At 42.7% G+C, this 13,126-nt stretch overlaps 1 protein-coding gene across 1 annotated transcript in view; it reads left to right on the forward strand.

Moving 5' to 3' along the window:
- The window catches only part of LAMA5 (laminin subunit alpha 5), a 259,245-nt gene that overhangs the window by 122,211 nt on the left and 123,908 nt on the right, over nucleotides 1–13,126 (forward strand). Inside the window, exons 11-19 of the mRNA XM_063959301.1 lie at nucleotides 1,748–1,810; nucleotides 1,995–2,135; nucleotides 3,016–3,153; nucleotides 3,613–3,747; nucleotides 4,403–4,537; nucleotides 5,292–5,429; nucleotides 7,918–7,970; nucleotides 8,730–8,829; nucleotides 8,919–8,968. Coding sequence (XP_063815371.1) covers nucleotides 1,748–1,810; nucleotides 1,995–2,135; nucleotides 3,016–3,153; nucleotides 3,613–3,747; nucleotides 4,403–4,537; nucleotides 5,292–5,429; nucleotides 7,918–7,970; nucleotides 8,730–8,829; nucleotides 8,919–8,968 — 953 coding nt within the window. The remainder of the gene's footprint in view (nucleotides 1–1,747; nucleotides 1,811–1,994; nucleotides 2,136–3,015; nucleotides 3,154–3,612; nucleotides 3,748–4,402; nucleotides 4,538–5,291; nucleotides 5,430–7,917; nucleotides 7,971–8,729; nucleotides 8,830–8,918; nucleotides 8,969–13,126) is intronic.

Here is a 13,126-nt window from a genome sequence, read left to right on the forward strand (position 1 = left end):
GAATAAACACTGGAGGTGATGAAGGTGGGGTACAGACATACAGAACTCTGCAGCCAGACAAAGCCAACATACGGTGTGTGTGTATATATATATATATATATATATATATATATATATATATATATATATATATATATATATATATATACAAAGCAAATTGAATCGCACACACCTTCTAAATCATTTGCTGGGTGCACGGTGAAACAATCAGTACAAGGTAATCCGTGGTTTTTTTCCCCACATGAACCAGCACACCAAAAAGTAGCAAAAATTTAAATTCATTTAATCCATGTTAATTCTCCAAAAGTGCAATGTGCAAACATAGGCATGGATAATAAAAGTAATACTTAGCAGTTCAATGCATCAAAATGAATGGCAGCTCCTACAGCTGTTTCGGTGCCGAAGCACCTTCATCATGGGAATAGCCATCAGAATGATGAAGGTGCTTCGGCACCGAAACAGCTGTAGGAGCTGCCATTCATTTTGATGCATTGAACTGCTAAGTATTACTTTTATTATCCATGCCTATGTTTGCACATTGCACTTTTGGAGAATTAACATGGATTAAATGAATTGAAATTTTTGCTACTTTTTGGTGTGCTGGTTCATGTGGGAAAAAAAACCACGGATTACCTTATATATATATATATATATATATATATATATATATATATATATATATAGGTTGAGTCTCCCTTATCCAAAATGCTTGGGACCAGAGGCATTTTGGATATCGGATTTTTCCGTATTTTGGAATAATTGCATACCATAATGAAATATCATGGTGATGGGACCTAAGTCTAAGCACAGAGTGCATTTATGTTACATATACACCTTATACACACAGCCTTAAGGTCATTTTAGCCATTATTTTTAATAACTTTGTGCATTAAACAAAGTGTGTCTACATTCGCACAATTCATTTATGTTTCATATACACCTTATACACACAGCCTGAAGGTCATTTAATACAATATTTTTAATAACTCTGTCTATTAAACAAAGTTTGTGTACATTGAGCCATCAGAAAACAAAGTTTCACTGTCTCACTCTCCTTCAAAAAATTCCGTATTTCGGAATATTCCGTATTTCGGAATATATGGATATGGGATACTCAACCTGTATAAAGCTTGCAACATAGTTTCCAATTTTAATAACTATGCTTTATATGCAAGCTGTATGGGTCTGTAAGAAACATGAGGGTGTCTGGAGACTCTGCTAGTAAGCAGGGGTGGAAGGCCTAACACAGAAACACAGCAGGGTTATTGCCGTGACGTGCATTTCTTCTACAGTTTGCTAAAATGGGAATTACAGTTGCAAAAAAAAGTATGTGACCCCTTTTGGAATTTCCTGAATTTGTGCATAAATTGGTCATAAAATGTGTTCTGATCTTCATCTAAGTCACAACAATAGACAAACACAGTCTGCTGAAACTAATACCACACAAACAATTATATGTTCTCATGTTTTTATTGAACACACCATGTAAACATTCACAGATGAAGATCAGAACACATTTTATGACCAATTTATGCACAAATCCAGGAAATTCCAAAGGGTTCACATACTTTTCTTGCAACCTCTATATATTAATGAGGACGGCACCAGATCAGATACTCCCCCAGCCACCATGGAGCTAACTGTGTGGTTTCTTTGCCTTTAATTAATCTGCATGCAATACCGCTTTATGACACTAGATGGGGCAGTAAGCCTTGCAGATTTTTAATACATTTCTCTCTTTATTAAGCTGTTCCTGTTAGCCCTGGTGGAGACACAGACGCACAAAAAGAGCCAGCTGGGGAATTCATAAGTAAGGACAACATTTATTGCTGCTATCTGGTAGCTTTTCCAGTAGCTGAACAGTCAGTTATTTCTCATCTTTGTTCCTGTATCACATTTGGAATTTTGTGTTCCCTCTTCAGATGCTCAGAATGTTGTATAAGTAGTTATGGTACATAAAGGACAGTGTATAACATACATGTCTTCCCCCTCAGCTTGCGATTGTAATGTAGCTGGAACAGAAGGAAATGCGTGTCGCAAAGATCCAGGGACTGGAGTCTGTATTTGCAAGGAGAACTTCCAAGGAGAAGCGTGTGACACATGTGCTCCTGGGTACTATAGTGCCAGCTGCCACGGTGAGGTTGTTACCACACTACTGGTTTAACTTCATGTCATTGGGGGATTCTTAGCCCATGCTCAGACAACTATTGTATACTCTGCAGTTGTTATCGAACTACATATCCCAGCATGTTTTGCAAGTTTCTAAGGCCGATAGCCAACTATTTTATGATCGCACATGATCTCATTATCTCTTAGTTCTGTCTCACTGCACCAAACAATCTACAAATGTCTGTCTGTGCACATCGTTTCCAAGGTTTGTAGGAAGCTTAAAAAAAAGAGCATTGTGCAGAAGTGTAGATGTCCCATCAGAGTCCTGTCTTCCACCACCATAGTACTTTCCAACGTATCAGGCTTTCCCCTGGAATACGTCTTTCTTTAACCTCATTTATAGCTCAATCATAAACGTGCATCACTGTATATTATTGCATTTGAAGATTTGGCAAAGTGTCCCAAGAAATGTGCTTCTCTGCACATAGGTGTTACTGGAATGACAGGGAATAATTCCCACGTAGATCATAGCCAGCTCAAAGCTGGTGCAATAATAATGTTTTTGCACAGTGGAATTGGCTGCAACACATGGGACACCTCTGAAAATGTGCCCTCAGAAACGTAGGCTTCCCTGTGGAGAAACTGAAGAGCTTATCACCAGGAAGCAGTTGCGCAGCTTTTCGGCAGTTTTGCACGTTGTGAATGCGAGAGTACATGTACATAACAGGTGCACTGTAATTTCCATGCGATATTTATTGTTACTCTACAAAGAGTCCTTTCTTATGCTCATTTTACTTATCTCTGTTATTCACGTTCCTGTATTCCTCATTATCCTCTGCCTCCGTATTTGTTGTTTTTTTCTTCTATTAATGTTGATATCTTTTCCTCCGGCCTTATTTTCTGCAGCATGCCAATGCTCTGGACCTGGCGTATATGATGGCCATTGTGACAAGGAGAGCGGGAAGTGTGTCTGTTGGGACGGGTTTGAAGGAATGTTCTGTGAGCAATGTGCTCCCGGCTACTTTAATTATCCTCTTTGCCAACGTGAGTCCTTTGTGTTTCCTAAGCATGAAATAACTATGCCATCAGAGACCCCCAAACATTGTACCCTCCATGTAACTGCTAGGATGAAAGGCGTCCCCACTTCCTGCTCATACTTCTTTCTTTACCCTTCTAGTTCTGGCTATAGAACGTCATAGCTGCTCCTTTATTAAGCTTTGCTTTGAGGTTTCTGCCCTATATTTATAACTACCAAAAAGCAGTACCATTTTTTTCTGGAATAGATTTGCGGTTACCAAAAGGAGTGAGTCCTACTGGAAATGTGAAATGTTCTAGTGATAAACGGGTGGGTTGGGACATAGCATGACTCCATTTGGGTGTGATCCAATTTAGCCTTATTATTGTATTGGGAACTTTGGGAGGAATGCAATGTGTGGATCTCCTTTTGGGACTTTGCAAATGTCTGTTTCTGCTGTGGTCATTGTGTTCATGTGTGTCTTTCAGTGTGTGGCTGCAGTTCTGTTGGCACTTTGCCAGAAGGCTGTGATCCAAGTGGCCGTTGCTACTGTAAACCGGAGTATGATGGACCCAGGTGTGAACAGTGCATTGTGGGATATCACTCTTACCCTTATTGCCAAGGTATGATTGATCACAGTGTAAGCAGCAGGCAGTTTAAAGGAGTTCCCTTTTATCCATTGCTTGCTTTACTCTGGAGAGCTTCTCAGATGCCTTTAGTACAGCTGCAGATGAGCTGGACAGTAAATACAGCCTGATGCTGTTTGGACGAGTGCTACAGTCAAATAATCAAGAGCTGGGTGTATTAACATCCGTGTGTGAGCGTGTTAAATCCCACAATCTACTGCATCTCTGCTACAGGTCTTGTCAAGCTCTCCAGCAGAGAGCCTCAATACAGGTGAGTACAAGGGGCGACATTGTTCAGCAAAAGTAGGCTTTCCAGACCCAGAGAAGGGTCTCAGCAGCTTACTTCTGTGGAGGAAACTGAGGGTTGTGTGATCTTGCCCTACCTTGGAAACTGTCCTTAATACATACAGTATGTCTTTAACATTGATTTTGATAGATAGGTAACTATATGTTTTGGAGATTTGCAAACAGCCTCCATCACTAACTTACTATGTGTGTTGGGTGTCCTGTAAATGTTGTCCACCTAATATGACATTCGCTATTCATTTGCACTTCACCTGTGAATGAAAATATATCTGTGGACTGGCCTGTAGTTTGGACTAGCAGGCTGTGAGATGAAAGTCTTATCTCATTTAATTTCATGTCTTTTCAGCTTGTCCATGTGATCCTCGGGGCTCATTGGATAATAACTGTACCCCAACAGGCCACTGCCAGTGTCACCCTAGTTACACAGGACCCACCTGCAATCAGTGCGCTCCTGGCTTCTATGGATTCCCTAGCTGTACAAGTGAGTCTTTACTGCAAATACCTGTATTTTCCACGAGGGGGAGCACATCCTCTTTTCACATCTTCCATAATGTAGCTCAGACTGGCAGGGTCTGATGGAACATAGTAAATAGAGAGGCAGTTAATAGGTCGACACCAAATGATCGACAGTTAAATGGCCGATATCAACTGGTTTATAATGAGGTTTAGGGTTTCATGGCTAGGGTAAGGATGGGGGGGGGGGGCAGGGGGTGTTAGGATTATGCACTGGTGGGTGTTTTAGGGGTAGGATTATGGTTAAAATAACCGGCAAAAAAAAAGTTGACCTATTCTGTGTTGACCATTTGCATGTCGCCGTTGAACCAACTCCAAGACCATCTGGTGTTGAGTCTTTTAATCCACACCCAGTTAGTGAAGCACGGTTTTCCTGCCTCTATTGAAAATAACTTTCATGCTGTTTCAGTAGCTGGTCCTGCAGTACTCACAATCCTAATCTTCACACATATGAGATTTATGTATTTTATTATGCATACGTTTCAAAACAATGTTCATGAACCATATTCAGGTGATTGTAATGCCTCTCCCAAACATGCCTTCCTCTTAACAGTAAAATGTCAGGCTGCAGATTAAGCAGTAACACAGAGTCATTGGGACCTGATGTGTGTGTCAGTGATATCCCATGTGGTTGTGACAAACTTTATAGATAAATAAGTATGACTAATGGCACAGTTACATTTTTTTTAAAAACCTTTCTCTTTCTCGCTCTTTCTGCTTAGGTTGCCATTGCTCTAGTGAGGGTGCACTCCACAGCACATGTGACTTACAGAGTGGACAGTGCAGGTGTCGCCCTGGGGTCACTGGTCTGAGATGTGACACCTGTGCTAGTGGTACCTATGGTTATCCAAACTGTGAAGGTAATAAAGGAAGGTGACACTGGGGGTAATTCCAAGTTGATCGCAGCAGGAAATTTTTTAGCAGTTGGGCAAAACCATGTGCACTGCAGGGGGGGGAGGCAGATATAACATGTGCAGAAAGAGTTAGATTTGGGTGGGTTATTTTATTTCTGTGCAGGGTAAATACTGGCTGCTTTATTTTTACACTGCAATTTAGATTGCAGATTGAACACACCACACCCAAATCTAACTCTCTCTGCACATGTTAAATCTGCCTCCCCTGCAGTGCACATGGTTTTGCCCAACTGCTAAAAAATTTCCTGCTGCGATCAACTTGGAATTACCCCCACTATCTGTAAACAGGCCTGTGTCCTTGCTCACCTTTTCTCACCACACCCTCTTCTTCTTGCCACAGATGTAACGTCCACAGCCCCCTCTCCTCTTTATCTGTATCAGAGAAATAAGTTGAAAATGTTCTGCCAAAAATGTAAAACAATTGTCTGATTTTTCTTTTTCTATTGCCAACATACATAAAATTAAGCTGTGTTCTCTGACGTATGTTTTCTTAAATCAAGTTTGTTTTTTAAGAAATCTATATACAGTTCCAGACCAGTAGCCTAAGAGAAAACTGAAGCGCTAGCAGTGCATAGGATACAGGTCACTGGACGTCTCAATTTATTTGTAAATAAGGTCTTATTATAGCAATTCAGTGGGGAAGATCCAATTGTTTGAAAAGTCAGTTGGGTGTCTGTTTCTTCCTATCTAATATACAGGACAGAACAGACACCCAACCAACTTTTCAAACGTTTGAATTCCCCCCAGTAAGTGAGTTTATTATGGTAAGCTTATAGAACATATTAATAGAATGTATGTTTTATATGTTCCCCACAGTTCAGTTATTCTCCTAGCCACGTGTAACACGTCCTGTTCCTTTTAAACTACTGCAAACCAGAATGCAGTGTACCTTGCTTGTACCACCATACGCTGCTCTGTAGACATACCATATACCACATCACTCTTTATGAACTGAGCGCTCACTAATGACAGACAGCAGATTGGGGGCTCTCCTCACCTCCTGTCGCTTATGCTTTTGTTCCACCTGCTCCAGATGTGCTCATGTTTTAAAACACAATTTTTCTTTGTGTGGACAAATATTTTGTACCCTACAGTGTCTAACGATTTTGGGAATTCCAGAGCCATCCATGTTTTTGCTAGGCTTTCTTTTTGCCACTATCTTTTTAATGAGGATATTGTATTTACATGGGACACAAAACACAGTGGGGCAGAGGTATTAAGCCTGGAGAATAGATAAGGAAGTGATAAAGCAATGATAAGCGCAAGGTGATAACGCACCAGCCAATCAGCTCCTAACTGTCATTTTTCAAATCCGTAATGACTGGTTGGTGCGTTATCACCCTGCACTTATCACTGCTTTATCACTTCTCCAGGTTAATACATCTGTCCCAGTATTTCTATCCCTTGCATTTCATTCAGTCTCCTGACCAGGCTTAGAGTGACCATAAGAGATCACAGTGGGACCTTATTGCATATGACGCACAAACCTGGTGCACAAAACATGATTAATCCGAACAATACATTATACTTTTCAAAGTTAGCAGAATATTTTCACAACCATGTTTATTTGCATTGTATTTTAGTGATTATTTACTGTAAACTATGTATGCCTTTTATTAGGATCTTTAAATCACTAGTGCATCTTTCATGTGGGTTCATTCTTCTAGAACCTTTCACACATGCATAAAAACGGATCATCAAGATGTGTTGTACATTAGCATTTCATGTGATGGGTATACAATCCTCTATTAGTTTATATCACTTCACTAAATGAAATGTAATGTAGTCTCTTCCCAATGCCAATTAAGTCAGACATGCTGGTCCCTGTGTTGGTGCACTTACTGCACAGGCCATGTGTAAACATATTGGTTGTCAGGGACAACGTCTTAAAGTTCAGCATGTTGCACTGTGCATCATTTTTACAAGGACAATCAGTACAGTGATGGGCAACAGTGGACCCTGCAATGCTTCACTTTCAACCCCCAGCCCCTTCCTGCTTTTGTTGTGAGATTTGTTTTCTAAATAGCTTGTGTAACTTGTTTGAAAGGCCTGTTGGTATCTTGTTACAGATAGGTGTCTCTTTCCTTGATCAAGAGTAATATGCGAGCCTTTTCAAGGTTAAAGAGCCACCCAATAAGGCCCCTGATGTGTATCAGGTTGCCTATCACTGATCACATGCTCGTTAACTTTTAAATTGTAATTTGTAATAGTGACATACAGGAACGTAGTATCGCTACATCACAGGGTACAAGTTATTTTATAATCATGACATTTTCCAACAATGCGTTTCTTCCTCTGTTTACTAACTACTCCATGTTACTTGTTGGTGATTATTGTGTTGTATTTATGATTTAAGTAAGAATGAAATGTTATATAAAGTAATGAATGCGTACTCAGCTTCAGAGTGAATGGCTAACTGTCTTGTCTCATACAGTGGGACCTTGCAATCCAGCCGGTTCTACCTCTCTGAGCGAGAATGTTCCAGAGGTGAGATAAGATGACTAACCTAATGATGTCTGTGCTGTGTCCTTTTTTGCCTTTTGCACTGTTATGTTTTGTCCCTTTTTATTTTACTTTCTTTAATTTTTTTACTTTTTACAAAGTCAGCGGAGTGTATTGGCACTTGCAGATGTTGTGATCTTGTGTGTAAGCTGCTGAGTTGTGTGGCATTGTACATGTTATAATGATGCTATTTAAGGATGCAGCGTATTATAATAGGGCAGTATGTATGAATGGGAAACCTTAATACAAGTGGGAACAGAGAGGGAAGGGAGGAGGTCGCTCTGGGAACATTCTGAGAACAGGAGCCGGTGGTGAACTTGCAGTAGTGTTGCAATGACGTGTTGGTGTAGACACGAGAGGCAGAATGAAGACGGGTCCAACTGTAGGGTCACAGCTGTTTTCCTGGAGCAAGCAGCCGGAATGCACTCTGCACTGGCATCAGATGACATGTGTCATTGAGTGGAGGAGGAGATCACAGGGGGGGAGATAGTGTTGATTAAAACCTCCGTGCTCTGTTGACCCTACTGTCAGCAGAAGGGTTACCAATGGGGTTCTGGTCCTTTAAAGGTGTTGGGAGAGCTAGGCTGTGCCGTGGGAGGAGAGAAGTCGTCTCAGGAAGCTGGGTGGCAGTCTTCCCTCTGCTTATACTGGGATGCTTGTTTCTTTTTCCCCTCTCTTGGGGGAAATATGTGGAGCCCCCTATGGATCTTACTGAGCCTCATCCTGTCCTCTCATTTTCTTCAGGGCTCCTGTGAGTGCCGGGAAAATGTCGAGGGGACAGCTTGTGACAAATGCAAACCCCTGTATTGGGACCTGGCCATTGAAAACCCGCAAGGCTGCAAACGTAAGGAAAACTGTATGTTATCCCAACCCTGGGGTGTTAGGACTGGTCTATAATAATACCCATACCATATATCTCTCTGCCCTGTGCAGGATGTGACTGTGGCTCAGGGACACTAAATGGCGTTGGAGAATGTGAGCAGGTAAGAGCAGCACAATGCATGTTCAGTATAGAAAGTGCAGTGTACCAAACAGAAATTTACTTTTATATTGTATTTGTAAATATGTGACATTTTTAAGCCTAGTTAACCTTACGTCCCTCTCTATCTTCGCTATACTTGCCTGTATAGTTGCTTTCCTGAGACTAAATGCAGCATTAATACTAGCAAGAGAACAGCACCACCCAGTGGCCATAATATGTTGCTATGATATAGCACTTTACTGTCATTTTTATGCTATATAGTTTGATTACTGATTTCTCAGACATGCAAGTGCCCTTGCTTTTTCTAGCACAGATAACCGTATAAACATGGCATTGTTTTTAAAACTTTCTCTTCATAATTTTTAATTAATGTCAATATACATACTCCCTTACTCATTCCAGGGTCTCAATGTTACAAGTACGTTTGCTACATATTCATAGTTTGTCTGTCTGATACTTCCACTGTACAGATTTTTGTTCTTAATATAATACCAGTCAGTAAGGAATTTTACCTGACCTGAAAACTAGAATAAAGAGCAGGTTAGATGGGCAGGCACTGTCTGGAGAATCGGTGCATCATGTGAGAAGGCTGACACTGGGCAGAGAACTAGTATTGCCAACGAATGTGTGTGTGGGCTAACTGACTAGAGAACTAGTATCACCAGTCAATGGTTGGAGCACTTGTATCAACAGTATGAAAGGAGCCAGACGCTGACAGGAGAGCTAGTATCACTGTGTGAGAGGGGCCTGACACTGACAGGAGAATGATGCCCTGATTTATCAATGAGTGATACATAAATTGCACCAGCCAACCAGCTCCTAACTGTCATTTTTCAAACACAGCCTGTGACATGGAAGTTTGGAGCTGATTGGCTGGTGCAATTTATCACTCACAGTGACATTTAACACTCATTGACAAATAAGGGCATTAGTAGCATAAGCTTTTATGGAGCCAGGCACTGACAGGAGAACTATTGCCACCAGTGTATGAGTATTGAGACATTGACAGGACAACTACTATCACTACTGTGTGAGGATCCAGACACTAACAGGAGAACTAGTGTTTATGGGCAGCACGGATGGCGTAATGGTTAGCATTACTGCCCCACGGCACTGAGGTCATGGGTTTTGATTCCCACCATGGCCCCAACAGTGTGGAGTTTGTCTATTCTCCCCGTACTTGCGTGGGTTTCCTCTGAATACTCCGGTTTTCTCCCGCAATCCAAAAATATACTGGTAGGTTAACTGGCTCCCAACAAAATTAACCCTAGTGTGAATATGTGTGGTGTAAATGTGGTAGGGAATATGGATTGTAAGCTCCACTGCGGTAGGGACTGATGTTAATGGTCAAATATTCTCTGTAAAGCGCTGCGGAATATGTGTGCACTATATAACTAACTGGTAATAAATAAATAATAAATAGTGTATGAGCAGCCAAACACCGACAGGACAACTAGTATCACTAGTGTATGCGCAGCCAGACACTGACAGTGGTGTATGTTGTATTTTAGCAGCGCAGGGAGAGTTTTGAGTATAGTAGTTAAAGGAACTTATCAGGCTCTGTATGGTGTGGAGGTTATCTGAGGTGATAGATAACTATATTGTGCATATGTGATATCTAGTATCACCAGTATATGAGTATCCAGACACTGACAGGACAACTAGTATCACATGCTTGTTTAGCAGCCCGACACTAACAGGAGAACTAGTATGGATAGTTTGTGAGCATATGTTAGGATGGATGGAGGAGGGGGGGGGAGAGGCTTGGACTGCACACCCTAATTTCAAACATAAAAAGAGGTGCTATCATGCTGAGACTTGTAGTTCCACACAGAAAAAATGCAGATGCACACTGTATAGTTCTACGCACCGCTAATCAGAATAATTATAATAACCTCTGCAATCTAACTTACAGCAAAACTGAGGTGCTTAACATAATTTCTCTAACGTCCTAGTGGATGCTGGGAACTCCGTAAGGACCATGGGGAATAGCGGGCTCCGAAGGAGGCTGGGCACTCTAGAAAGATTTATGACTACCTGGTGTGCACTGGCTCCTCAACCATGACCCTCCTCCAAGCCTCAGTTAGATTTCGTGCCCGGCCGAGGTTGGATGCACACTAGGGGCTCTCCTGAGCCCTTAGAAAGAAAGTATAGATTTAGGTTTTTTATTTTCAGTGAGACCTGCTGGCAGCAGGCTCACTGCAGCGAGGGACTAAGGGGAGAAGAAGCAAAATCGCCTGCTTGCAGCCGGATTGGGCTTCTTAGGCTACTGGACACCATTAGCTCCAGAGGGATCGACCGCAGGCCCAGTCCTTGGTGTTCGGTCCCGGAGCCGCGCCGCCGTCCCCCTTACAGAGCCAGAAGCAAGAAGAGGTCCGGAAAAACGGCGGCAGAAGACATCAGTCTTCACCAAGGTAGCGCACAGCACTGCAGCTGTGCGCCATTGCTCCTCATGCACACTTCACACTCCGGTCACTGAGGGTGCAGGGCGCTGGGGGGGGCGCCTTGAGCAGCAATAAAAACACCTTGGCTGGCAAAAATACCACAATATATAGCCCCAGAGGCTATATATGTGGTAAATACCCCTGCCAGAATCCAGGAAAAAGCGGGAGAATAGGCCGCGGAAAAGGGGCGGAGCTATCTCCCTCAGACACACTGGCGCCATTTCTCCTTCACAGATCCGCTGGAAGGAAGCTCCCTGGCTCTCCCCTGCAGTCTACACTTCAGAACAGGGTAAAAACAGAGAGGGGGGGCACTAAATTTAGGCGCAATATATAATATAAAAAGCAGCTATAGGGGACATAACTCAGTTAGTCCCTGCATTATATAGCGCTCTGGTGTGTGCTGGCATACTCTCACTCTGTCCCCCCAAAGGGCTTTTGTGGGTCCTGTCCTCATTCGGAGCATTCCTTGTGTGTGTGCGGTGTGTCGGTACGGCTGTGTCGACATGTTTGATGAGGATAATGATGTGGAGGCGGAGCAGATGCCTTTAGAAGGGATGTCACCCCCTGCGGGGCAGACACCTGAGTGGATGGGCTTATGGAAAGTAATGACTGCACGTATAGACTCCTTATATAAGAAAATCGACGACATGCCAAATGTGGGACAGCCGACTTCTCAGCTCGTGCCTGCCCAGGCGTCGCATGGGTCGTCAGGGGCTCTAAAACGCCCGCTACCACAAGCAGACCCAGATGTTGACACTGATACTGACACCAGTGTCGACGACGATGAGTCTAACCTGATGCCTACTAAGGCCATTCACTGCATGATTGAGGCAATGAAAGAGGTGTTACACATTTCTGATATAAGTACAGGTACCACTAAAAAGGGTATTATGTTTGGAGAGAAAAAACTACCCGTAGTTTTTCCCCCATCAGATGAATTAAATGAAGTGTGTGAAGAAGCGTGGGCTTTCCCTGATAAAAAATTGGTAATTCCTAAGAAGGTACTAATGGCGTTCCCTTTCCCGCCAGAGGATAGGTCACGTTGGGAAACACCCCCTAGAGTGGATAAAGCGCTCACACGTTTGTCTAAAAAGGTGGCACTACCGTCTCCGGATACGGCCGCCCTCAAGGAACCTGCTGATAGAAAGCAGGAGGCGATCCTGAAGTCTGTATATACACACACAGGCATTATATTTAGGCCAGCTATTGCGTCAGCTTGGATGTGCAGTGCTGCCGCTGCGTGGTCAGATAAACTGTCAGAAAATATTGACACATTAGACAGACACGATCCTGTTAACCATAGACCATATAAAAGACTCAGTCTTATATATGAGAGATGCACAAAGGGAAATCTGCCGATTGGCATCTAAAGTAAGTGCATTGTCCATTTCTGCTAGGAGAGGCTTATGGACTCGCCAGTGGACAGGAGATGCAGATTCAAAAAAGCACATGGAAGTGTTACCATATAAGGGTGAGGAATTATTTGGGGATGGTCTCTCGGACCTAGTTTCCACAGCAACGTCTGGGAAGTCAGCATTTTTACCGCATGTCCCCTCACAGCCTAAGAAGGCGCCGTTTTATCAGGTTCAGTCCTTTCGGACCCAGAAAAACAGGCGTGGAGAAGGCGGGTCCTTTCTGTCCAGAGGCAGAGGTAGGGAAAAAAGGCTGCAACAAACAGCAGGTTCCCAGGAGCAAAAGTCCTCCCCCGCTTCTTC

Source organism: Pseudophryne corroboree, chromosome 3 (genome assembly GCF_028390025.1).
Source record: "Pseudophryne corroboree isolate aPseCor3 chromosome 3, aPseCor3.hap2, whole genome shotgun sequence".
NCBI classification, from domain to species: domain Eukaryota; kingdom Metazoa; phylum Chordata; class Amphibia; order Anura; family Myobatrachidae; genus Pseudophryne; species Pseudophryne corroboree.